This window comes from Lepidochelys olivacea (assembly GCF_965140295.1).
Source record: "Lepidochelys olivacea isolate rLepOli2 genome assembly, chromosome: 10".
NCBI lineage: Eukaryota > Metazoa > Chordata > Testudines > Cheloniidae > Lepidochelys > Lepidochelys olivacea.
In genome coordinates this window covers 73,326,787-73,354,491 of record NC_140420.1, presented here as the reverse complement: position 1 = coordinate 73,354,491, position 27,705 = coordinate 73,326,787, and the positions used below count along the sequence as shown (strand labels likewise).

The following is a 27,705-nucleotide window of genomic DNA, read 5'->3' as shown; positions in this document are numbered from 1 at the left end:
GGCCCAGCTCAGTTGTGTGCTAAAGGCAGGCCTGTGAGGTGGGGTCCGGGCTTGGTCTGGTAGGGGCTGCTGGCCTGCCCTGCATGACAGGGGTCGGGGGCTTCCAGCCAGTCCCTGGGGTCCGGGGTGGCTCCGCGGCAGGGGGTCAGGGTCCTGGCTGCCGCTGCCCTGCCACCCAGCCCCTGCGGCCCAGGTAACACACTGTGGATCGCACATACGGCCCACAATGATAAGTAAGTTGAGAACTACCGCCTTAGGGACAGGCAACACATAGGCAAGATGTGATACTATCTTACTCTGCTTCTCACCAGAAAGCCCCGCCCCCACTGAAGGAGACTGCCACTTATGCTGCGTCCCACAATGGCTTGGGCTACAGAACTATGGCCACTAGACACACTAATGAAGTAACCCACCAAACTCGTTTCCACTGGGCACCTTCAGTAACTCAGTAAATGCCTTACTTATAATACTGCTTCTGTAGAGCAGACATTTCCACCCGGAGAATCTGCTCCACTTTGGCCGGCAGGGATTTCTCCACATCCTTCTTCACCCTGCGCAGAAGGAAAGGCTCCAGGACTTTGTGAAGGCTCTGGTAGCCATTCTCTCTCCCTTTCCCATGATCATCTTCAAAATCCTCCCAGAACTCAAACCTGGTGGTACAATTTAGGAGTGGTGGGTTAGAAGACCTTTTAACTACCATCTGCTGTGTTTACACTGACACAATGCCAGTCTGCTGAGGACCTCAAAATGCCCCACAAGTTATTTATTCCACACCCCTGTGAGCTACATAAGTGATCATTATTTTACAGGAGGGGTAAAATTAAAACAGTGGCACAACTGGGAATAACACACTGGTGTCCTAGGTCCTTGCTCCAACCACTGTCTAAGCTGCTGCCTTCCTATGTAGCCTAGATCTCAAGAACAAAGGGCCATGCCTTGTTTATCTATAACAAATATCCTACACCAAGAAACAAAAATGGGATTATAGGATCAACACTGTTAATGGTCTCTGGTTCTTTGAAAAAGGAGCTAGAACAGCAGTCTTTGAGTAAAAGGGAAATTCACTTCAGTAAAAGAAGCATCAAGAAATTTATATGGAACTGCAGGAGAACCACTGTGTTACCAAAACTGTCTCTTCAGAAGGCAGGGCTAAACCAACCACAGCTGGCTACAACAGCCATCATTTGGAAATATTTTTATGGCAGCTATGGGTGGTCATAACACACAAAACATAAACCCACTTACGTTTAGGAATAAGGAGTACAGTGAATAAACATGACAAAGAAGCTTTTGGAGAAAGATGATAATAGACGATAGTACATTAAATCCATCGTTCCAACCAAGAGCTACATTTTACTTTGGAAAAAACAACTACCACTGAATCTGTTTTTATCAAGGACTCTGCTAATAATTCTCCGGTTCCATGGGGGAATTGCCCTGAAGTAAAATTGTGGAGAATATGTAACATTAAAAGAAAAGGGAGGGAAATTCTCAGTTGAGGCTTAGTTTGGATGTACTACAAAAAGGAGCAGCTTCAAGCTGAAGAACAGCTAGATATGGGGAAATCTTTCCTAACAAGAAGAGCAATTAGACAATAGAACAGTCACCAAGAGGATATGGAGACATCAGCAATAACCTCGAGAGAGATTAGAGAACAAGCTTTGGAGTAATAGCAAGGGGAATGCCCAGCACTACGTGCAGAAGTCGGGGGTTGATAACCTTCACAATCATTCTGCACAAACTTATAGAATCCCAAGATGTTCCTTGCCCATAAGACACAGATAAATAGCAACAGATCTCGTTAACAGGGACCTCTTGATCAGTAGAAGTATTTCTTCTGTGCCTCTGAGTTACGGAGGTAAATAAGAACTTCTGTACAATATGAAAATGCTATGTAAAACAGTAGCAAACAATGAACATTCATAACATCTAGATACCTTAGCATTTGAAGATACTGATCTCCTTTTCACATCTTTGATTTTAGCTCTAGAACCTAACAATTATCTACACAGTGAATTGTGCAAGCCATTGCCTAACCTCACTAAATCATTCTCTCTTTTGTATTTCTCCCTCACTCCATTCTTTTTAACCAAGAATGTAATCATTTCAAAGCATGTTGCTACTCTCAGATCACTGATGTATTTTATACTGAATGAAGTCAGGTCTTCGCAATACTGCCCTGTAATCCCTTCCCTCTAGCCCAAACTTCTCCCCTGACTTTAAGCTTCTCTCTGACTCCACCTACTATAAAGAACTCAAAGACGACCCCCACCCACCACAATTCACCCAGGAATTTAAGGATATCATCAAATCTTTCCCCAAACAACTCCAAGAGAAACTCTACATCCTCATCTTCCACAAACCCGCCCCAGGGATCTTCTACATGCTTCCTAAGATACACAAACAAGGGAATCCAGCCAGACCCATTATATCTAGCTCTGGTACTGTTATTGAAGGAATATTAAGACTTATAGAAACCATCCTCAAACCACTCACCACACAAAGGACCAGCTTCCTCCAGAAACTCTGCAACATTAACAACCTCCCTCAGAACATCATCCTTGTCACCACGGATGTCACCTCCCTATACACCAACATCGATGTCACGATGGCTTTGCTGCCTGCCTCAAATATCTACAAAACAACGGAAAACACTCAGATATGTACCCCAAATGTCACTAAACTCACCCATTTCATCCTCACCCTTAAGAATTTTACATTCAACAGCAAACACATTGTCCAAACCACAGAAACAGACATGAGTACTAGGATAGTTCCCCAATATGCCAACCTCCTCTTGGGCCACCTTGAGGAAGAATTTCTGGACAAAGGCACTACAAAACCAATGATACATGAGATATGTTGATAACATTTTCATCCTCTGGACAGATTATCTACATTTCCTCATAGATTTCCACCACAGCTTCAACCACTTCCACCTATCCATCAAACTCTCTCTAGATCACTCCCACACCACAAGCATCAACTTTATGGACACCATGATCAGCCTCAACAGTAGAGCCCTACAGATGACATACAAAAAACCCATGGATCACCACACTCACCTTCACAGATCCAGTAACCCCTCCCCAACACACAAAGAAATCTGTTATCTACAGCCAAACCCTCAGATACCACAAAATATGCTCAGAGGAGACTGTCCGGAATACACACCTTAAACTCAGAACCGCCTTCACCAAACAAGGACACTCCACCAGAGAAGTAGATTGCATCCAGGAAGGGGTCACCCAAATACCCCGTGAGAACCTGCTTTAATACAGGAAAAAAACTCTCCAACTCCACACCTCTAGTTGTCATCTATCACCCCATGCTGGAACCCATACGGGGGTATCATTAAAGAGTTGCAACCCATACTCAATAGGGACCACATCCTGAAAAATCTTTCCTGAATCCCCTCTTCTGGCCTTCAAACAACCCCCAACCTCATCAGAAGCAAATTCCTCACAGATCAGGACTCACCAACTTAAAGTGACACCAGACCCTGCCAGAACAACAGATGCAAAACCTGGAGACCTCCACTGCTACAACTGTCAATACCACTCCCAACACATCTTTCAAGATCCATGAGTCCTACACATGCCTATCACAACATGTGGTGTACCTCATTCAGTGTACCAAACATTAAATAATAACTAAGTGGGCAAAACCAGACAATCACTGCACTCCTGAATGAATGCACACAGAAAAATGATAAAAGACAAGCATGATTCACCCGGGGGTGAACACTTTTCACAAAACAATCACTCCATATCTCACTTCTCAGTCCTCCATCCTCAAAGGAAACCTGCAAAACACCTTCAAAAGACGAACCTGGGAGCTTAAATTCATAACTTCCCTAGACGCTAAAAACCATGGTCTTAATAAAGACACTAGATTTATGGCTTATTACAACAATCTGCAACCCACGAGCCCCCTTTTTTGTCCTATTTCTGCAGGGGCGTTAAAAGGCCATTTCACCTTGAACGGTCTCTTACCATGTGCGCTAATTACTTATGCTAAACTATCTGTTGCACCGTGTATTTTGCTGTGATGCTGCAAGTTCCTTTCCCATACCTGAAGAAAAGCTCTGCGTGGCTCGAAAGTTTGTGTCTCTCACCAACAGAAGTTGGGCCAATAAAAGATATTACCTCACCCACCTTGTGTTTCTAAGGCATCTGCTATCAACACCTTGTATGTCCTTAATACTTTACCCCACAGATTCCAAACTGTACACAGGGTAACAGATTGGTGAGATGTAAATGCTGTGGGAGTGTAACGTGTCAGCAGTTTAAGGGCCTGATCCAAAACCTGCTGAATTAAATGGTAATCTAAACAGTGCACAGAAACACTATGCAACAGTTCGAGACAGGAAGTGAAAAACATCACTTCCATTAGCCATCAAAATAATTCAGTATCTCAGAACATGGTCCTTACTCCAGCAGGTTACAATCTCTGTAGCAGGTACATTATAGCTAAGGTTAAGATTCTGTCAGTTATTTTTAGTAAAAGTCACGGGCAACAAAGAAAAATTCATGGGAGCCCATGACCTTTCCATGATTTTACTAAAAATAACAGAGCAGGGCTAGGCTGGGGGGGAGACGACAGCTGCCAATGCGGGGGCACTGACAGGCTGAGCCCGCTCCAGCCCTGGCTCCAGCGGCCGCAGTCACCGTAGCTGTGGGGCAGGAGCACACAGTCCCAGCTCTAACCCCAGTCACAGGAGCAGAGCCCCAACCGCAGCTGGGGCAGAAAGGACACACAGCCCTCGCTACAGCCCCCGCTGGAGCCCCGGGAACAGTGCATGGGTACATGGCCCCCGCCACAAGCCGCAGAGCAGGGACGCATGACCCCGGCTGCAGACCCTGCTGCAAGCCACAAGCTGAAGTATTCACGGAATCCATGACTGCTATTACTAAATCGTAGCCTTTTAATTATAGCCAAAGGATCTCCAGCTCTTTTTCTTCACTTCTGCAAAAGGCCTGTATCACATTATTAGCCACAGGGTAAAATTTTTAAAAAATACGTAAGTGACTTAGGAGCCCACATCTCATTTTCAAAAGTGACTCAGATGCTTAAGAGCCCAAATCTCACTGAGAGCCAATGAGATTTAGGCTTCTAAGAGCCCAAGTCACTTTTGAAAATGGGACTATGGCATTTTAAAATGTTTTTACACCTTGATCTTTGTGGCTCCATACGGAGCCTCCTCAATTAAAATCACAGTCTACCCAAAGGCCCCTTATTCTGTCCTTGAGCAATGCTCACATGGCAGCAGTTTTTGTATGTTTTGTAGATCCCTCTGTGGAAAGAATCTTCTGACTAGATTTTGATTCACAGTTTTGAAATTTGCTTTTTTTGCCCTCTCCATTATTTTACTGTCTCATTCACTGGTCTCCTTTTTTTAATGGAAGCCTTGGAAATGGTTGCTTAAAACAGGCATTTGGCTCTTTGGATGTGGCCCTCCCAGAAGACAGCGATGGAGGAGTTGAATTACGTTACCCAGCCCACCTGTTGCCAACACAGTTTAGCTCTTTGCACCATTCATTTTCCCTCTCAGCCCTTGCCATTTTCCCTCTTCATTGTGTTTTCCCCCTCTGTGACCCTAATCCTTTCAAGTTTTACTCACTTCTTTCTGTCTTCCAAAACTAAGCCATTTCATACTCCATGTCTAGTTAGGAGATGGTATTTGACAACGAACACATACTGGTATCTTTTGAAGTACATAGTAAGGAGGCTTACTTCTCCGGCATGATAAAGTGCAGCAGTGACCAGAGCTCTTTGAGAGAATTCTGAAGCGGGGTCCCAGTGATCAGGAGCCTATGGTTGGACTTGAAATCAAGCAGAGTTTTATACAGCAAAGAGTCATCGTTCTTCAACCGATGGGCTTCGTCCACACCCAGAAAGGCCCAATTAATGCTGCCCAGAACAGCCTGGAGCAAAAAAACAAAACCAAAGGACACACCAGATCAGACTGGCCCCGCAAGTGTTTTATGTTAATTTCTCAGTGGGCCTGAAGTCAGCTGTGTAGTGTTGCAGTAATTGCATTCCATTATGTTCTATTCAAATTCTTATACCGCACCCACCTCTGTGGTGTCTGAGCACCTTTTGCTTTCAGTGTGCTTAACCAAGAAACATTTCCTTTGGCGACATGCCTTTGGGACAAGCGCACCATACCAATTCTGGCTCCACTCAGAGGTGAACAGAAGCGTTTACAAGCTAACACGTTATCAAATGCCTCAAACATATTTCAGCTAACAGATGGATTTTAAATTGATCGTTTCTTCTTCTTTTTAAGTTTCTAAAGCACAACCCTTCCCTATCCCACATTCCTCTTCCTTTAATCCATCCCCGCCATGACTGCAGAGTCCCTGCTGTGCTCACATGCTCCAGCATGCACTGTGCTGAGGCAGCATCAACACCAGAGCAGTAAATCTGCCCGGGGGGGAATAAAGCAGTGTATTCACCACTCCATTTCCCCCTCCTCCAAGTTTTCTGTTCTCACACAGGATTCAGTGACTTATTGGTAGGGCCTCCTGGCACACTCCAGGAAGCTCTCTCTTTTTGTAAGTATAAAAGCAATGTGATATCATCCCTCTCATATGGGGAGTGCATTAACCCTACCATCCTCAGTTCCAACACCCTCCCTCTCCAGCCCACATTAAACAGCTGTGGGCAGCAAGGGAATGAAGCATTTTGTTCTTCTTACTGGGTATGTTAATAATCCAAATTAAGACAAATACAGCTAGCCCAGATACCACAGTGAGAGGTGCCTTATAAGTACATGTAATCATGAACAATACTACTAATGTGCTATATTTATACTAGACTCTATAGTTTTGTAAGCACACCAAGTAATGGTAGGCTGCATCTGTGTGTTCTCAGTCACCAGATGGGGGGGGTTGGGGGAGGAATGAAACAGCTTTGGATCATCATATATTCTACTCACAGTGTGACATACACTGGTTTGGAGGGAGGCAGCCCCATTTGCGCAGCACGAGGAAGTGTGTGTGAAATACCCCTTCCCCACTGCATACCTTATCTTTGAGGAGGATCTCATATGTTGTGATGAGTGCATTGAACTTCAGCCTTTTAGTCTGAGAATGGATCCACTCATATTCACGGATCTGGGAGAGAAGACAACAGTTCAGACACAAACTTCAACTGGAGCTGCTAAAGGGGCACGCACCATTATTATTATCCGTAGCACCCACGGGTCCCAGCCAAGAACGTGGTTCACTATGCTAGGTGCTGTACAGACACATGGTAAGAGACAGACTCCCCTGAAGAGTCCATAATCTACAGAGGGGAGAGACAAAGGGTGGGTAGGAGGAAGGATTATCGTCTTCCTTTTACAGATGGGGAACTGAGGCACAGAGATCATGCGATTTACCCAAACGCAGAGAAGCTGTCTGCAGAAGAGCCAGTAATTTAAACCAGATCTCCTGGCAGTTTAATCCTCCCATTACCTGCATGCATTTGATATTCACTGTCTCATTATTAGTCATAACCTGAGGCTTCCTATATTGCCCAGTAAAGTCCTACCTGTCTGCACCTCCATTGCTCAATAAAATAATCACTGTACACACATTATTTAAGCGATGGGAAGGCCCGAGACACAGATGCCTCTACTGTCATGAACCTGGTCAAACTGCACAGTTATAGCTATAATGTCAACCCAGAGTTTGCCCCGCTACAGAACCACATGCTACATATAATCTACACACAGAGATTTTCTTTCTCCCCCCGCCCCTCCCCAACCTTTTATTTACACACCGTATTTCTACTCATCATGTCTCCTATGTAAACGACCACATTAATCTCTGGTGCCCAGATTTCAAACTCCCTCTGCCACGAAGTCAGAGTAGACAAGGGCACCACTATCAGAAATGGGCCGTACAGCTGATGCTGATAGAAGAGATAGGAGAGAAATGATATTGTCTGGATAGTCTTCCCCAAGCCCATTTCATCAGCCAAGATCACGCTGTTGTTCCTGAAAGGTGGAGAAACAAAAATAAAGGTGTAATAAATATAATGCTGTACCAGTTTACTAAGTGCCATCAAGTAATGACAGAGAATGAAATGTATGCCTTGCAAAAGGTCATTGAAATCCTGCCAAGAAGATCCCAAAGCAATTCAGACTGAACTGCTCTACAGAGAATCACTTATGACTGACAGGGTCAAAGTTTGGACGGCATTTGCCCTCAAACTGGCAAGCAAATGCAAAGCTAAAAGATAAAAAGTCAGTGACCACATTTAGAAGAGTTTCTCTCAAATGGTGGATCTCTCCTACAGGAGATGGCTCAAGAAATCTAAGAGAGAGAGATTTATGTTTTATCAGGAAAACAGGGTTTGCCACGCTGGATCAGGCCAGTGGACCAAACATAGTATTCCATCTCCACAGCACTGAGTCAGAAAAACACACCTGCCCATGCACATAACAGACCATCCCCCACAGGGCAATGAAGAGAGAAGATCTTTTTTTTTTCACTCAGTATCTCTTAAGCTCACAATTACGATGGTCCCCATTTGCCAGTCCTGCAGTGCCAAAGAAACAGCAATGCAGTCAAACCAAGATGGTGCTTCATGTGCACATGCTCATACTGAATCCTAGCAATGCAACTGGGTTCCCCCTCTGTTTCCAAAGAGAGAGAATTTTTCCTCCCATTTTAGGAGGCGGCCTGGATATTTCTGCTGGATGCGTGTGACAATGTTTGAGATCCTAAGCTTTAAAGGTGCTGAAGCAGGGCAGGTAAAAATACAAAACATCACAACAACAGGGCCAGATCCTGCTGTGGTGTAACAGGGAAACATTATGAATAAATATGGCTCAACAGCTCTAAAAACAAGTTAATGCTGCAACCCTGAACAAAACTAGAGCATTACCCAAAACAAGAGCATTACATACTTGCACCACGAGTGAGCAAGCCAGTTGAGCCCCTCCAGCTGGTAATCTCGGAGCTCCAGGTTCTCGCCACCAATGTAAGAAGGCTGTTTCTTCAAAGCAACAAACCTGGGTCTCTGCTTCAACACCTAAAAAGGCAGACTCCTTAAACTCACTGAAGAAAAGAATGAGGCAGGCCTTCAAACTCAGTGAATAAAAACTTCGGTGATACATGGGTATGCGGTATATATAGAGAGAACTCGTAACTGCAATTTAGCCACACGCTCAGCAGCAACAAGAGCCACCAGCGACAACAGCTTGCTAGCTCCTCCTGCTTGCCCGCCCAATCTCAGAGTATTAGAGCTACGGGAAAGCCCCCTCTGCCTCTTTTCTTTGCTTCATTCTTTTATGATCTCCCTTCCCCCTTCATTTTAATTGATATGGTGCAACATCCTCTATTCCTCTTCCTCCCTGGTGTGTTGCCTTTTCTTTCAGTAATAATAAAACTTTGCATTTCAAACTCCCCTTTTATATGTGGCTCATGAAGCATTTTACAAGTATTAAGCCTCACATTCCACCTATATGTATTATTGTGCCCAATTTATAGATGGGATAAGATGCAAAGGGATTCATCTATCTATCTGTGATATTAGACAAAGAAATTGTACAAAAACAGTGAGCATTCATTCCAAAACACTTGTAGAAGTCTGTTTTCCTTCCTAAGGAAGAGAATATGTATATATATATAAATATATATATCTATCCAGGAAGTCTGATGTATTTTAGATGGGTAGGAACAAGGACTGTCAAGCGATTAAAAAAATGAATCACAGTTGATCGCACGATTAATCACGCTGTTAAACAATAATAGAATACCATTTATTTAAATAGTTTTTGATGTTTTCTAAATTTTCAAATATATCAATTTCAATTACAACACAAAATACAAAGTGTGCAGTGCTCACTTTATATTTATTTTTTATTACAAATATTTGCACTGTAAAATAACAAAAGAAATAGTTTATTTCAATTCACCTCATACAAGTATTGTAGTGCAATCTCTTTATAATGAAAGTTGAACTCACAAATTTAGAATTATGTACAAAAAATAACTGAATTCAAAAATAAAACCATGTAAAACTTTAGAGCCTACAAGTCCACTCAGTCCTACTTCTTGTTCAGCCAATCACTCAGACAAACAAGTCTGGTTACAATTTGCAGGAGATAATGCTGCCCGCTTCTTGTTTACAATGTCACCTGAAAGTGAGAACAGGAATTCACATGGCACCATTCTAGCTGGCATCGCAAGATATTTACGTGCCAGATGCGCTAAAGATTCATATGTCCCTTCATGCTTCAACCAACATTCCGGAAGACAGGTGTCCATGCTGCTGACAGGTTCTGCTCAATAACGATCCAAAGCAAAGCGGACCAACACATGTTCATTTTCATCATCTGAGTCAGATGCCACCAGCAGAAGGTTGATTTTCTTTCTTGGGGGTTCAGGTTCTGTAGTTTCTGCATCGGAGAAACTTTTAAAAACTTGCTTTTAGAAGTCTTAAAAAAGCATGCTCCATACCTTGTCCCTCTCAGATTTTGGACAGCACTTCAGATTCTTAAACCTTGGGTTGAGTGCTGTAGCTATTTTTAGAAAGCTCACATTGGTACCTTCTTTGTGTTTTGTCAAATCTGCCATGAAAGTGTTCTTAAAACGAACATGTGCTGGGTCATCACCTGACACCGCTATAACATGAAATGCAGGTAAAACAGAGCAGGAGACATACAATTCTCCCCCAAGTAGTTCAGTCACAAATTTAATTAATGCATTATTTTTTTAACGAGTATCATCAGCATGGAAGCATGTCCCCTGAAATAGTGGCCAAAGCATGAAGGGGCATACGAATGTTTAGCAAATCTTACACGTAAATACCTTGCAGCGCTGGCTACAAAAGTGCCATGTGAACACCTGTTCTCACTTTCAGGTGACATTGTAAATAAGAAGCAGGCAGCATTATCTCCTGTAAATGTAAACAAATTTGTGTGTCTTAGCGATTGGCTGGAGAAGAACTAGGACTGAGTGGACTTGTAGGCTCTAAAGTTTTGCATTGTTTTGTTTTTGAGTGCACGTTCTGTAACAAACAAAAAAATCTACATTTGTAAGTTATACTTTCACAATAAAGAGATTGCACTACAATACTTGTATGAGGTGAATTGAAAAATACTATTTCTTTTATCATTTTTACAGTGCAAATATTTGTAATAAAAAATAATAATATAAAGTGAGCACTGTACACTTGGTATTCTGGTGTTGTAAAAGAAATTAATATATTTTAAAATGTATAAAAACATCCAAAAATATTTAATACATTTCACTTGGTATTCTATTGTTTAATAGTGCAATTAATTGCACAACATTTTTTTTAATCGTGATTAATTTTTTTGAGTTAATCGTGTGAGTTAACTGAGATCAATCAACAGCCCTAGTAGGAACCTATTACAGACACTTCCCACTGCCAAAGTTTCATTGTTATTTCCCTTGAATTCCTGGGTTAACTCAAGCCAGTTCTTGACTCCGCCAGCCTGGCCTTATTCTGCCAGCCAAGGCCTCTGCCAGCCTTGTTCTATGCCAGCCTGGCCTTAGCATGCTGAAGAGACAGTATGGATAGCTCTCCAAAAGGGAGTCCCAGCCATTGTTTTTCAAGGAACAGATGGTGTATGTGTTTCAGGGCCTTGAGAATTGGGAGAAGGAACTGAAAAGGGTGCAGAGAACCCCTGGAAAAAAAACTGACATGCGAGAGGGAGAAAGGCAAAGGCAATCTCCTCAGGTGATAGCCATCCCTGTAGAAAATGTTGCATCAACATATCTAAATATAGCGAGAACTTCGACATTCAGAAACCCAGAGCAAGCCCATCCACAAGAGAGAAAGGAAAGAGTGCGAACCTTGCAGTCCCGAGTGGGAATGGTTTTGGAGTTGTTGCGATGGTTGAAGCTGTCAATGCAGTGTTGAAATTTCTTGCTAATCAAGGCCTCGTCTTCCCAGCTGCACTCTGCATAGGGCAACCCCATCCACTTGCACAAATATTCAGGCTCATTAGAGGACAATTTCCGACTGTGAGCTGCAACACATTACAGAAACGCAACCATGACCAACCGAACTCCAAGGCAGTGATGACAGTGACCGCTGCCGCCACAAGACATATCACGGCTAATAGCATTGTTTAGAGGAGCCAAAAAGGGAGTTAAAAGCCACTTTACCTGGGAACTCAGAATGTCCCATTGCAGACTTGTTGGTCTTCACAGCTACGTTTTACAGAAGCAAACAAAGGAGAGTTTTAGTGTCTTAACCACCAGTATGAGATGCATAAAAGATATTCTACAGTTCCCAACAGTTAGGAGGGGTTTTAAAAAGTTCTCTGCAATGCATAGGAAGATTGTTAGAGAATACCACTCAACTCTTCAGGTCTAGTTTCCAAAGGCGCTGGATACTAACAGCTCCTGCTGAGATCAGTGTGATGTTACTGAGCTGCTCTGAAAGCTACACCACCGCATTTTGTCACTACTCATAAAAACCTAAACCCTGAGCTGACATGCAAGCTTCACTGTCAAACCATGTTATCCTGAGAGGTCCTCACAACACTCTACTTTTGCTCTTCTACAGAATCTTCCATCTAAAGATTTCAAAGCACTTTACAAACAGTAATAAATTAATCATGGCATCCCGAGGAAATAGGAATTATTAATCCCACTTTACAGTTGGGACAACTGAGGCAAAGAGAGGGCAAGTGACTTGCTCAAGTTGTTTGCAGATGCATCACTAGAACCCAGATCTCCTGTGCTTTAACCTTTAGATTTCAACACATTACAGGATATGTGGCACAAGTTTATTCCCCAAAGAGGTATGAAAACACCGCACACTCATTCTTGTGACCCAAGTAAAACTTGAATTCCTGGGTTTTACTATTCCTTTATTAGAAAGGTGCACTATTTCACTTACCGATCACTCTCTCCACTATCTGATACTGTTTGTTCAACTCTGCAGCAAGCTCCTGTTGGCAGCTGAAGTATTCCACATCTTCAGGAGTTACCTTGGCTAGCCTGGAGAGAAAAGAAATGGGGGTAGGGGGTGACGCATATGTAAGAACAATTCTACTTCTGCTCACTTTGTGGGTAGTGATCCTCAAGACCAGCTGTTAAAACTCTACCTGCCTATATAATTTCATGAGTTAGGGTAACTCAATCCAAGTTTACAATTGCTTATCAAATACTCCTCTTAATGCTTCTAAAAGAACAGATTATTCATAATGAAACAATACAGAGAAATATATAATGATTTTCCCTGAAACTTTTGTGCTCCTCCACAAAGCCAAAATACATAAGCTTTTACATAAGGAGGGAACCCTCAGCACTCCGGTATCCCACAACATATTGTGATGATATGACAGCTGAAGTAATGTGTCCAGTTCTGGGCACTACACTTCAAGAAAGATGTGGACAAACTGGAGAGGTCCAGGAAAGCGCAACAAAAGTAATAGAAGATTTAGAAAACTTGACCTATGAGGAAAGGTTAAAGAAAACTAGGCATGTTTAGTCCTGAAAAAAACAACTGGGGGTCGGGGGGAAACCTGATAATCTTCAAATATGTTAAGGGCTTTTACAAAAAAGATGGTGATCAATTGCTCTCCATGTCCTCTGAATGTCGGACGAGAAGCAATGAATGGCCTTAATCTAAAACAAAGGAGACATCGAAAGGTTTTCCCGTTATCTAACCTAACAATAAAGGTAGTTAAGCTTTGGAATAGGCTTCCAAAGGAGGTTGTGGAATCCCAGTCATTGTCCAGCCTGTTCTTAAAACCCACCAAACACCTGCCAGGGATGGTATAGATTTACTTGGACCTGCCACAGCACAGGGGGCTGGACTTGGTGTCTTGAGGTCCCTTCCAGCCCTACATTTCTATGAAGTTGCCAACAGGCTCGCAGCTCCCACACGAAGAAACCTCACAGGCGTCTCTTCTACTTGAAGATCTATTCTCTGACAGGGGCATGGGGTAACATTTTCAACAGGACTTACAGGACCAAGGAGCTTAAGTCCCCTTTTCAATAGTGACTTCGGCACGTAGGAGACTTAGGCTACGTCTGCACCGCAATCAGAAGCGTGAGCTAGCTCAGATCTACAGCAGCATGGGCTGTACAAGCCCTGGGTATGTCCCTGAGCAGCTAGCCGGTGCTGCCACAGCCTTATTGCTGTTGCTGTTCTAGTTGCCTCCATCAAACCTAGCTCAGGTATGTCCACGTGCTGCTGTCACACACCAAACTGCAATGCAGACAGACTCTAAGTCTCACTGAAAGTCACTGGCATTTAGATGCCCAACTGCCTCAATCACCTTCGAAAACAGGACTTAGGGTCAATGTTCCCTGTAAACAGCACGCACATACGACCTCGCCACAACCTTGTATATATTGTGCAGGTGAGAAACTGGCTCACATCTCCTCTTAGAGCTCCAGCAGGGACATGGGGTGGCCATTTAAGACCCTGCTCTGCCTGCAGTTCTCTGCCCACTAACAGGGTACATGAGGTCTCACTCCTTGCTGCAAGGGGGAGCGAAAGCGCTTCTGGTCTTGGGGGGACACTGCGCTTGGCCCAGCCAGGACGCAGTGGCGGCAGCGGTGCTGTTGAGGGAGGATGCCCCTCATGCAGAAGCTCAGGTGAGGGGCCCAGCTCTGCAGTGCCAGCCTGGGTGAGCAGAGGCTCAACAACTGTGGCCTGACAGAGCCACGGCATCCCACACCTGCACATTTGGTTTCCAGCGACACAGCAGTTGCTGATGTCACGAGGCAATGGAGGAGGGAACTGCAGCTTGGGCTCCTTCCTGGGAGCAACTGGTGGAGGGTCTGACACCCCAAGCCTAGGGGAAAGTCAGTCAGACCCACTCACACAGACTTCTAAGGTTGCTCCTACAGAGCAAATGGCTTCCTTCTGGGACCCCACAGATATGCGACACTGGGAGAGACCACCCCCTCGCCACCCCCACCGAGTTAGTTCAGCGTAAGAAGACTTAAAAAAAAAAAAAAAAGTGTAAGTTTTCCCAAAGGCAAATAAATGTAGTACACTGTGGAGTTTGTAGCCTGCTCAGTATAAAGAAAGAACGTTGCTTAGAGTACTTTTTGCAAAATTTTACCACTGGGTTATGGCTTACCGCAAGTTCATGTCGAAAGCTCACCACTGAGTTAATGCATTAGAAACTGACCAGTTCACCATTTTTCCAGGTTTAATACTTCTTGAGATAGGGATGTCTCCCCTTAACACACATGAATGGCTTCTACCAGCATCAGTTGGACATACACTGATCCAGAGATCCCGTTAGTGCAGTAAGGCTTGGCTCCAAAAACAACCTACCCCTTAAATAAAATCAGCACTCTGCAAACTAAACATCACATTGCAAAACATATACAGAGATTGCCCTGTAAACCTTGCCAATTGCCTTAGATATCAACGTCACCTCCCTACCTGTAATAGCCCAGGGATTTTCTGTCGAAAGGAGAGAGAATTTTGCAAATTTGGAAATAAACCATCTCTAAGACAAAACTGGCAAGTTTTTAAAGTGTGACCATTGCACACGACATGGGAAGACGTATTTTTAGTACTATGTCTAATTGCCTATTTGTGCTGTATCATGCGACAGTTACATTTGTCTCTCCCATATCTGAGGGTTTAGCCACGCTGCGGCTGGGAGTGAGCCTCAGTGCCCCAGTAGGCAGACTCACGCTAGCTTCCCTTGAGCTAGCGCATTAAAAATAGTAGCATGGACATTGCAGCAGAAGCTTGGGCTAGCCACCCAGGTGCAGCCCAGAGGCTGAGTGGGCTTGAGAACCCCAGCTGCTGCCCAAGCCGTAACATCCACATGGCTAACTTCAGTGAGCTAGCTCCACTTGTGTCTACCTGCCCAAGCTGGGAGGCCCGGTCCCAGCTGCAGGGTAGACACAGCCTGCATCTTAACAACCCAGGGGTCAGCAGTGGGAAGCACTGCATTAAGCGACTCTATAAATGTTCTCAGCTAGAGCAGCCTTGCGTAGTTTTTGTGCTGACTAAGCTCCACCAGTTTAGACCCTTACCTAAATATGCTAACCCCATGTAAGGGCTTTTATACAGATATACCTGCAGCCACACTAGGGCATGCTCGGTTTCTAAACCGACAGAGTTAAGCTGGTATAAAAACTGAGTGTAGTCAAGCCCTGAATTTCTGCTCAACCAGGGCAGCCAAGAAGCAACTTGTGAGCCAAGATTGAGCCACGTGGCCTGCGGCTGCCCCCTTTTTCAGTACAAAGATGTGGACTGTTGTCCCAGCATGTACTGTTTCGTCTTGATTGGAATGCAGCTACACAGGTGCGCAGGCACCCCCATTGGCTGGGACCTGCAGCCTCCGCACACTGCATCCATATGTGACTAGTCCTCTGGCACTTGGCCCAATATTCAGATTTGGACGATTTCTAAGCCCCTGAGCACGGCCTCCAATCTGCCTTACATCATGGCCACAAGCACAATACCCACGAACTTATGTTGAACAGAAGAGAGATTTGTCTTGTCCAGTTGGGTGCCAAAGAAAACAGTTCTGGAACCCTATCCTCAGCTTGATAGGTTTTGCAGGAGGAAACCCAGCTGGGGCGAGGGAGGTGCAAACAAGAGGAAATTCTCAGGCTTTTCAATTTTCCGTAACGACTAGCAATATCCCTCCTTATTGAAGATGACAACAGTGATCCAGCATGAACTTCTGGCAAGTTGTCTGAACAGCCGTCACTTGGGCAAAGCTCAGGTGGCCCCTGCTATTGAAGAACCTCCTAAGCAAGGCTCCACACTGATTTTTGTCTTAGGCAAAACGTACCATTGTTTGATTTCATCCTCTTTTTTCTTGAAGTTCTCTAGTTTTTTCAGGCCCTTCACCTTCTGCTGTTGCAGGGACTCTTCACTCTCCCACGTGCTGTGAATGTACGACCAGCTCTTCCACTTGATCAAGTATTGAACCTCTCCCTCATCCTTTTCAGGGTCAAAGTCAGCGCTGGGGTTGCCGTTGGCCTCAGTCTCATACACAGTGGTAGAAGCACCAGTGGCTGAAAAAAAAGTTGCCAATTAAATTAGTTTGCAATTGGTGCTTTTGTTAGCCAGGCACTGAAATAAACTGAACAGAGTTGAAGCAGGGAGTTGTTTTTCTAGCTAGTGCGTCTTTTATGGCAGCACATCCCACAAAACATCCCACAGAGCCCCTGATCCTACTATAACCATACAGAAGTATCTCTCGACACAAAATGCCCCTTAGAAATTTTTTTTTTTTTTTAAGTACATCAGAAACAGGAAGCCTGCCGAACAATCAGTGGGGCCACTGGACGATTGAGGTGCTAAAGAAGCACTCAAGGAAGACAAGGCCATTGTGGAGAAGTTAAATGAATTCTTCTCATCGGTCTTCACTGTAGAGGAGGTGAGGGAGATTCCCACTCCTGAGCCATTCTTTTTAGGTGACAAATCTGAGGAACTGTCCCAGACTGAGGTGTCAAAAGAGGTGGTTTTGGAATAAATTGATTATATTAAACCAGGGGTTCTCAAACTGGGGGTCGGGACCCCTCAGGGGGTCACAAGATTATTACATGAGGGGTCCTGAGCTGTCTGTCTCCACCCCAAACCCCGCTTCGCCTTCAGCATTTATAATGGTGTTAAATATATTAAAAAGTGTTTTTTATTCATGGGGGGGGGAGGGTCGCACTCAGAAGCTTGGTATGTGAAAGGGGTCACCAGTACAAAAGTTTAAGAACCACTGTATTAAACAGTAATAAGTTGCCAGGACCAGATGATATTCACGCAGGAGTTCTGAAGGAATTCAAATATGAAACTGCAGAACAACTAACTGTGGTATGTAACCAACTGCTTAAAATCAGCCTCTGTACCAGATGATGGAGGATAGCTAAAGTAACACCAGTCTTTTTAAAAGGCTCCAGGGGCAATCCTGGCAATTACAGGCTGGTAAGCCTAACTTCAGTACTATGCAAATTGATTGAAACCAATTAAAGAACAGAATTATCAGACACCCAGATGAGCACAATGTGTCTGGGAAGAGTCAACACAACTTTTGTAAAGGGAAATAAATCATGCCTCACCAATCTACTAGAATTCTTTGAGGGGGGCCAACAAACACATGGAGAAGGAAATTTAAAAATCCTTCTCCAGTAGTGGAAACCCAAACACTTCAGCAGCATTACACCAGTGCAGGAGAACCAGAGCATGGATGTGACTAGACCCAGAATCCTAGTCTGACTCTCAAAGCTACACACCTCCTTTCTTTCCAACCCTGACGTCCATGACTTTCTCAATGGTCTCGCTGTTGTCCTGCTGTTCATCGGTCCCTTCCCCGGTCATCTCAATCAGGTCATCGGAATCCGTCTCAAAATCATCATCTTCTTTGTAACTGCACAAGACCAAATACCAAGCTGATAAAAAGCTCTCGTCTTTCCTTAAATCTAAAGCCATACGCACACAGCATGGCATGGCACAGGCAAGCCCCTCCAGCATTTATGTTGGGTTTGACTGTGTAATACATTGCTCGAGTTTCTCAGATAAGCCATTCAGCTTGGCTAAAAGTTTACTCTCTACCTCTTAAAAAAACACGGATAGTTATACAAGATCAGACCAGTGGTTCATCTAGTTCAGTCTCCTGCCTCTGACAGTAGCAGCTGCTTCAGGAGGTAAAAACCCCTGCAGTAAGCAATTATGGAATAACCTGCTTACAGGGAATGTTTCTTTCTATCCCTCGCTGGTGAGAGGCTGGTCTATTCCCTGAAGCATGAGAATAATAATACGTTCACTGCTTCAATAGGTGTCCACCAGATGCTGGGAACCCGTATCTCATCTTTTACAAGCTTTTAGCTACTGACAAGTATCTGCATCTGGTAATTTTGCATCCATTTCTGTTAATACTTTGCACTTCTATAGCATCTTTACTCTGATCTCAAAGCATCTTAGAAACATTAACTAAACCACCCAAAACCCATCTGAGGTAGTAAGCAAGTACTGTATGCTTTATAGTAAATGGATACAATGAGCTATCAAGAGGTTAAATGACCAAGAACCCGATCCTGTAAAGAGAACCCAACACAAGAGACAGTGGAGTTCCACGCAGCGTAGAGGTTTGCCTGCAGGGTACTCCTTGCCTTGCTCCAAATCACACAGCAAGTCTGACATTAACCAGGTATCCTGACTTCTAAGCCTCAGCTCTGATGACTACGTAGCTCAAAACCCCTGCAGTACCTGACATTTTTAGCCGCTCTGCGCCGGGTTTGCCTTTTGGGAGTCTCATCGTCTTCATCATCATCTTCATCTTCAGACGAGTCTTGTTTCTTTCTCCTCTTACCACGTTGGGGCTTGTGGGGCTTTTTAACACTGGCTTTGACCACTGCTCTAAAATGAGTATTGATAAAAAGATATAATACAGTGCATTGTACACAAGGAGTGCATTTCAGCAGGCCTTCGCAGTCCACAAGGAAGTGTATATCCCAAACATTAGACGCCTAAAGCCTGAATTGCCTCTCACGTACACCAGTGTAAATCAGGAACAACTCCACTAACATCAGTAGAGTTACACCAATGTATACCAGTTTCACATGAGAGGAGAATCAGGCCACAGAATAAGTGAGGATAACAACGAGGGAAAAGATCAGTATGGGCATGTAGACAATGCCCTCTCCATTCAGGGCAGGACTGGTCCCTTCTGCATATTAGCCAGTCATTTAATAAATTACTCAGAGGATGAGGTTTCCAACCGCTTCCCCCAGGAGGCTATTGCACACTTTGGCTGACTGTTAATTTGTCCCTTGGCTGCTCCCAGAACACACACCTGCTCCCACAGCAATTTCCTATGGAGTGTCACTTACTGGGTACCTTTAAAAGCACTGGAAGTTAAAGAGACATACAATATAAAAAGGAAAGTAAATTCAATCCCTCCTCACCTTCTCAGGACTGGTCTCCTGGCTTTAACTTTCTTCTGTTCTGGTTCACTTTCTGCACTGGAGCCTTGCTCCGCACCGTTTTCATCCTCCTCTTCCCCAGAAGCCTCCCTTTTCCATTTACCTCTAGGGACAAAAACAGAAGTCAGGAGGGATACTGGAACTTCAACGCCATTGGCTGGCTAAACAAAGATTCAAGTCGTCAGGTTTAAATGCCAATACATGAGCTCCAGGACACAGAAAGTTCAACACTGGAACTGCAATATAATCACTTGTTCAGCACTGGTAATGAGGGAAAGCACCTGCATTTCATGTTGTGATTCCCTACTTCTAGCCCTATACCTCAATCACCGAGACTTTACCCAATCTAGTTATGCATTTTCTAAAGTCAAAGCAATGCTGGAAACATAGTAATATGGTACATTTAATAGAGCTGCCATTTCTTACAACTTGAAATGTAAGCACTCCATTTTATTTTTAATATTTATTTATGCATTCTGAGCTTATCTGGGGAACCCTAAGAGTGGTTTCTAAGACTACTGCCTACATATTTCGGAAAAGCATTGGCTTTGGAATAGTGAGTGTGGTCTACGTCAGTGGTTCTCAACCAGGGATCCGGGGCCCCCTGGGGGGTCGTGAGCAGGTTTCGGGGGTCTGCTAAGCAGGGCTGGCATTAGACTTGCTGGGGTCCAGGGCAGAAAGCCGAAGCCACACCTCATGGGGCTGAAACCTGAGTAACTTAGCTGCACGGGGCCCCCTGTGGCATGGGGTCCCAGGCAGCTGTCCGGCTTGCTTCCCCTTAACACTGGTCCTAGCTTTTATATGCAGAAAAACAGTTGTGGCACAAGTGGGCCATGGAATTTTTATAGCACGTTGGGGGAGGCAGGCTCAGGAAGGAAAAGGTTGAGAACCCCTGGTCTACGTTACGGCACATTCACATATATATTCTAGGTTCTCACAGAACCTTATTCTGTTGCTCCTTATTGTATCAGGTCACATACAAATTATTTAAAACTCTAGATGCTTAAAGATTTTTAAGAGCATAAGGAAAGGAACTAGATTGTGTGTGCTTTCACAAGGGTGAAATTCTCTTTTTATTGGGAAGACAAGCCTGTACGAACATGTTGAATGGAAAAGGTGACATTACATGAATGTAAAGGAATACCGTCAAGCAGATGGGGGGGGGGTTATTTTACAACATGAGAGCTCTCCAGAAGTTTATTTTATTTTATAAGAGAATAATATAAAACCTAATATGAAGACCAAAAAACCATGCAAATATCTCTAATCAAAATTATTTTTTTAGGGGCTCAGAACTTTAAGTTTTCTTTCCAGTGCTGGAAACCTGAAAAACATAAGCATTAAACTAGTGCATGAAAGAGCCAAAAGAGGTGAAACCAACTAGCAGCAGAAAGCGAAGCTGACCAGCTCCCTGCTGAAGTTGAGTAAAGCGCAAAAAAGTAAACAAACAGATTTATAAATGGCAGGTTGTTTTACAAGTTGTTTCAGGTTTTATAATTTGAAGTGTTATTAATGAAAACCGATTACATGATTTTTATGTATGTTTATCTTTACAGTGTCCCTCAAACATAGCTGAATGCCAACTGTCTGTTAAAATTTAGAATAAAACCTTATCAATTCAAAACCCTCTCCATAGAGACTTACGGTTTTCTCATTTGCTTCTGGCCTCTTCTTTTTGGGCTTTCATTTTCAGATTCACTACTTGCCTTTAATTAAAAGAAAAGATCAGGTTGTAGACTTCACTCCATATTCTTTCCTTTAAGAAGCCACTGAAACACACACATGGTCTAAGCTTCAAAGCAGCCCAAGGACTATCCCTTGCTGCAATGCTAGCATTAAAACATGACACTATTGTGCAACCATACCACTTAATAAAGGTGACCAGCTACCCAACACCATTAACTTTGGATTCTGTAGACAGTGGTCACAAGGTTAGTGCAATTGCTTTCAGAGGATGAGGGATTACAAATGCAACTCAGAAAAAAGGGTGAAAAGCTCTAGGGTAACATGCATCTTGCAGTTCTGGAGCCTCCGGAAGGGACAGGCTACAAACCACCTACGACTAATGATCAACTTCTAGTGACAACCAATGCCTGTGTACTTAGTGGTGGCAGCTGCAAGGTTCACATTACACCTACTCTCCAAAGCGTACATTTGCTTCTAACTTACTTCAGGGTGCACTTCAAACGGCAAGTTTAATCTATGAAGTCATGCACTGCTAGGGTCCTAGAGATCATATGCACTGTAGAAGAAAGATGATAGGCCGCGATGCTTTTACGAAGAGTTCCTAGATTTGAAGGTTGAAAATCATTCCTAGTGTGTGAGAGTGGGGGTGGAAGGGTATGACCCGGTGTTCTTTGGTCAGTCAGAGCCAGATCTTGCTCTCTTTCAGGGCCCAGCGTAAGGTAGATCTACTGTTTCAGGCTTTTGACTGAAGACATGTTGGTGGAGAACATGTTTACAGTGTTGTCAGCGCTCAGGGTTTTATCATGTGCCTCATGACAGCTGGTGTTTTTCTTGAAGGCCTAGCTCCCGGAGCCATGCAATTACATGAGAATCTTAAGCTACATGAAAATATTCCTATTTTCATTTAAAAAAAAAAGTTTCTAGCCCACCCTAGTGTTTGCAGAGAAAAACCTGGAAAATGTGACCCTGGCATGTCTTAAAGCTGCAAAAACAAGACAGCAATGAGAAAGAACCCTTTCTTAAGAAAAAAAAAAATCTCATGAGTTTTTGGGGCCTGACTCACGATTTCTGAACATTTGGGGTTGGCAAAATTGTGTTTAGTTCCATTTACAGGGCAGGTCACTGATCATTACAACTTGAGTGTTTTGTTATTTACAATTATGAATGTGAACTAAGTGTCTGATGGGCACATTTTACGAATGTAAAAACAGTACAGTTAAGTTAAAACCATGAAGTTCTTAGTCCTCCAGTTCTCAGACAGAACCAAGAAATCTTGTATGGGAGAAAAATAAAGGGAAGAAACTTTCTTTAAAAAGGTTATTCTCTCCACTAGAATCATGTGTCTGTACTTTATTGTTCTCTACTCCCTCAACAAGACAGCAATTGGATGATTGAGAAAAAGCTGCATTCATGCTTCTTAATCTGCACACTCCAATACCCTGAAATCAAGTCATCCCTCCTGATTAGCTCTTAGCTTCAGATGTATTCTCTGACTACCGCTGTAATACTTTTTTTACCAAGGTGTCATTAACTCAGAGGTAATATAAAAAAAGACAACCGATTCACGCACCAAACCCTGTTTTATTTAACATGGTCCAGTCATATAAGCAGGTTATCAGATACAGGGCACTCCCACATGAACAAACCGCCCTGTCTAGTGCACTTGACACACACATATAAAACACAATGCACCCATATCAGTGTGTGTGTGTGGGGGGGGGGGGGGGGGGAGACACAGAATCCAATGAGAAATTTCTCAAGATCATATTAGAATTACAGAAAGAGATGCAAAGATGATTTGTTCTATGCATTTTGCTGATTTGTAATCTTCCTCTGGAAACTGCTTTTTGCTGCAATATATAGACATGTCACAACTGACCATCGTTTTGGTTTGTCATTCAGAAAGGGCCGCTTCAAGCTGGGGCTGTAATTCGCAGCTCCAGGAGACAGACCCACAACCAGCTTTGATCAAGCTAGCATGCTACAGATACCATATATCCTCAGCAGCGCGAGCAGTGGGAAGGGGCTAGACACCACAAGAACACGCCTAGCATCTCATACAGAGTGGCTGGCCTCACCCACCACCACAGCAACGCGATCGTAAACCATGCTAATTCAAGCAGAGCTAGTGCAGGCATGTCTCCTCAAGCGGGGAATTACACCCCAAGCTCAAAGTGCTGACACACCCAAAGATGGCGTCCACTGTTCGTATGCTGGCACTCCGATTTGCACCACCCACCCAACCATACCATACCTTATCACGAGCTCTTGAGGATTAAGCCTTCCAGTGCAATAATTTTTTAAAACCTCCCGGGAGAGAACACCCAGCAAAGATATTTTCTCTACCTTCCTCTCTGAAACATGGATTTGGCCTCCATTATTTGGTTTGGGGAAGGCATGAGGGGATATTAATATTCCAGGTATACCCAATTTGGTGTACTATTTCTCATACCACAACCTGAGAGCATATCACAACCTGAGAGCTAATACTGCACAGGCTGGAAGCTGCAAGGGGTTGAATCCTCCAGTGAGGTGTGAGCACCTGCAGCCCAGTGCATGATCCAGCCCGATGTCACAATGCAGGGAACAACCAAACAAAGCTTATACTTCAGTGACATTAATACAAGAACTTTGTGAAACAGCGTAAGCTGAAATGTTCATTCAGGAGACAGCTCATGGACACTGGAGAATGCACCCCTCACTTCCACTTTCTTCCTATTCCTTTACTTCAATCTTTTTCCATCTTCCCTCTCATTGGTTTCTTTTCTTATTTGCACTGTATCCAACTGTTTGAAAAACTCTCCCTATGATCTGAGACAGTTTTATCTGTGACAATATTTTGTAGTGAACTTGTGTTTGTGAATCCGTGCATTGTGCCATCTGACTGCGATCAACATAAAATTAAAAATAAAAAAAACAATCTGGTAAATCAGGCTGATAAACATGATGAACCATATCATTGCAACAAAGTTTAAGCAGAATCCAAACCATGGATTTCAGTCCTGTCATTGCAGAAAAATGTATGAACCACTACTAGATATCGATTCGCTATTATTTTGCCAAGAATAAAGCTTGGTTAAAAAACCTCTATAGGATGCATTCTTGCCCTTCATTAGCGATCTTTCCTTCTCACTCAACTATTTAAAGTATGCTGTAATTCTCCCCTTCCCCGCCCCCGGTTTGGGATCCTTTTCAAGCAACGGTTTTATCCCTTTCCTCACCACATCTATTTTTTTGCTTCGTCTTTTGATAAAACATGAATAAAATGGGCTAAGTTTATTCGGTCAAACTCTCGCCACAGGAATTTGGGTTAGAAAAGGATCCAGTTTGGAAGAGAACAACAATACCATTTTGTTGCACACACTCTTTCTAAGGGTATGTCTTCACTACCAATGTTAAAGTTCTGCCGGGGCAGTGCTTCAACGTGGCTGCATAGTTGGCTGTAACAACAACAAAAAACCCCACCCCCACGAGGGGAGTAGCTTCCATAAGCACATCCCTCACCCTCTAATTCTGCTAACTCCCCATTTGCTTCAGGGGACAGTTAGAACAGTTAGACAGTTGTGGTCAATAGAGACTTTCCTGACAGCCCACAGAATAAAATACTTAGAACCAAGCAGCCTGGCATGGCCCATGACAGAGTCTTTGGCTCACCTCACAGTATTAAAAAGTTTAAGAATCACTATGGTAGATCAGGTAACTACTGCAGATCATGTTTTAGGTGGTAATTTCTTCTAGACAAGGATTTGTTCATTTTGGGTCTTGTACTGGCCCAAGCACGTGGTAACAATTTAATAAGGAATTAACACCAATAATGCTCTCTACAGCTGATCATCATTCAGGCTTCCTGTACCCCCTGGGTTCTTAAACCATCTAGCTTTGCTGCAGTTGTCCTTTTATGCTGCTCTCAAAATGCAGAGGAATCCAGATTGATGAAAAGGTTAATTTTTTCCTGCTTGATGGAATATCCCACTAGATAGTAATAGGAGTATCTGAACCTTAAAAACTAAAATAAGTCAGAGAATTAATAAAGTAATCAATTTCTTGAATTGTTTTTTAAAATAAAGCAATATATGTTGTGTGGTACAACAAGAGTCCTCTCTTTCATTATATGGGTGCTAAGAGTGCTCAGCTTTGCAGGCTCCTAACCATTCCAATCATGAGACAACTTTCTTATCGCAAAAGAGTTATGCCCGTTAGCCCATACTGATTTACTGAATGCCTTAGAATATTTTCAAAGGGCAACCGCTGTGAAATTCCCGCTGTGAAATTCCCACTTCCCACGAGTGTGACTTACTGTGGTTCTGTTAAATACCAAGAGAATTAATGGGTGAGCACGGTTCTTCCTGCACACTGTCACACAGTTTCAAAAGTCTCTAGTTCCTGGATGTTTTACTAAAAGTCTCTGCAAAGATGTTTAACAAACATATAAATCTTGTCTTTCACTTCCTGATCTTCTAGCCCAGGTCAGTATTACCATCTCTGATGGCAGTCTCAGCAGAGAGACCTATGACTGAATGGTCCCCAGAGACTGAACTGTCCTCTCAATCAGATAAGTCATCTGGTGAAAGAATGTGAGCCTGCAATGATGCCTGATCAATGCTTTTCACTAGAGCCACACCAAAGTTTTAGGAAAGAAGGCAGATAAAAAGCTCCTTTACATTGTGATGGAAACCCCAAACAGCAAGTGGGCAGAGCACATCATTGATGATGGGCTTGACCCCGCAATTTAACAACCACCCACAATGTGCAGAGCACCCTGAGCTCCCAGTGACTTCAGTAGGAGACTACAATGCTCAGCACCATGCAGGATCAAGCCATAAATAAACTATCCTCCCCATCCCCCCTTAACCTTTTTGTCTCCAAAATCAAGACTTTTGATCTCCTCCTCATTGTGAGGCCCCGACGCTGTGCTAGTGACCAAGTCACACCCTCCATCAGACTCTGCTGCAGATGGGAGTCGCCCTACAGGAACCAGTTGGCCCTGCTTTGAGGGGAAGGTATGGATTTGTATTTGATTGGGATTCTTTTAGTGGGGTTTTGTGGGAGGGCGGCTGAAGGTTTTGGGTTTTTTTGTTTTTTACAATATTGTGTGGTATAGCAAAGTTTTTACATCTTGGATTTTTTTTTTTCAAACTGTACCTTATATAGTAAGGAATTAAAGATATCGGAAAAGAAAACAACATTTGCAAAACCACGTAATATTGTAAAACAAAAAAGGATGGGACTTACCTGAGCCCCCTACAGGGCACTCTGGTCTGCAGCGGAGATCTGTGATGGGTGTGACATCACCAGCATAGTGCATGCTGGGGGCATCGCACAGAGAGGCAGCCAGCGAGTCTGGACTTTGCGGAACTTGAAAAGGAAAACAAAAGCTAAGTCAATTATGTGCTAAATGCCCTTCTTACCTCCTGCTGCTGCTATTCAGGGCATTCAGCAGTCTGGAATTTTCTGAGTTTAGTTGCATGGTGCAGATCACATGATCCAGTGGATAAACTACCAAACTAGGAGTCAGGAGATCTGGAGTCTATTCCCTGACACACTGTATGACAGTGAAAGTAATTCAGGCCAAAATTTCCAAACCTTGGTACCTAGTTGTTTGGTGTCTAAACCCATATATAAGCACCTACCCCTAAAGTGGCCTGATTTTCAGAAGATTCCAAAACGAGCTACAGGTGCCTTGCCCCTCTGAAAAAAAAATCACGCTGCTCACTTTAGGGCCCTTAACTTTGAACATTTCAGCTTCCCCATCTGTAAAACAGGGAGAATGATGCTTAGCCTCCTTGGAGATCTGCAGATGAAAAGCACTGTGTAGACAGAAACAAGCACAGCAGCTAATTTCTCCATTTCTGTAGTATGTTTTGATGGCTGGAATCACTTAAAGTTCTGGCTGCCAGACTCTAACAAACTCATCTTTCATTGTCCCTCGCATTAAATTCAAATGTAAGATTTTCCCCAATACGGAGGGGAAGAAGTGATAGTTCATAAAGCTGAACTCTCACACACAAACACACTAATCACTGTGATCCACTCGAGGACATAGAGCAAAGACTGTTTTATTGTTGTAAGGTGTTTCTGGGAAGTTTCCTTTATGTTTTTTACACGGACTCCCTCTCTCTGATCCACGTTTCTACAA

The 27,705-nt window shown here is 43.5% G+C and overlaps 1 protein-coding gene across 7 annotated transcripts in view; it reads right to left on the bottom strand.

Moving 5' to 3' along the window:
- Nucleotides 1–27,705, bottom strand: part of CHD2 (chromodomain helicase DNA binding protein 2) — an 84,698-nt gene that overhangs the window by 35,415 nt on the left and 21,578 nt on the right. For 5 of the 7 annotated variants that reach the window (XM_084642510.1, XM_084642506.1, XM_084642507.1 and 2 more), the window contains 13 exons: nucleotides 21,528–21,589; nucleotides 19,866–19,988; nucleotides 19,168–19,317; nucleotides 18,195–18,328; nucleotides 16,757–16,982; nucleotides 12,874–12,974; nucleotides 12,135–12,179; nucleotides 11,820–11,995; nucleotides 8,903–9,027; nucleotides 7,771–7,987; nucleotides 7,032–7,121; nucleotides 5,737–5,927; nucleotides 462–650 (listed from right to left, as the gene is read on the bottom strand). In XM_084642510.1, the coding sequence (XP_084498636.1) occupies nucleotides 462–650; nucleotides 5,737–5,927; nucleotides 7,032–7,121; nucleotides 7,771–7,987; nucleotides 8,903–9,027; nucleotides 11,820–11,995; nucleotides 12,135–12,179; nucleotides 12,874–12,974; nucleotides 16,757–16,982; nucleotides 18,195–18,328; nucleotides 19,168–19,317; nucleotides 19,866–19,988; nucleotides 21,528–21,589 (1,829 nt within the window). Of the gene's footprint in view, nucleotides 1–461; nucleotides 651–2,496; nucleotides 2,635–5,736; nucleotides 5,928–7,031; nucleotides 7,122–7,770; nucleotides 7,988–8,902; nucleotides 9,028–11,819; nucleotides 11,996–12,134; nucleotides 12,180–12,873; nucleotides 12,975–16,756; nucleotides 16,983–18,194; nucleotides 18,329–19,167; nucleotides 19,318–19,865; nucleotides 19,989–21,527; nucleotides 21,590–26,801; nucleotides 26,822–27,705 lie in introns of those variants that run through there. The other 2 variants (XM_084642509.1, XR_014713486.1) reach the window with 2 other exon arrangements.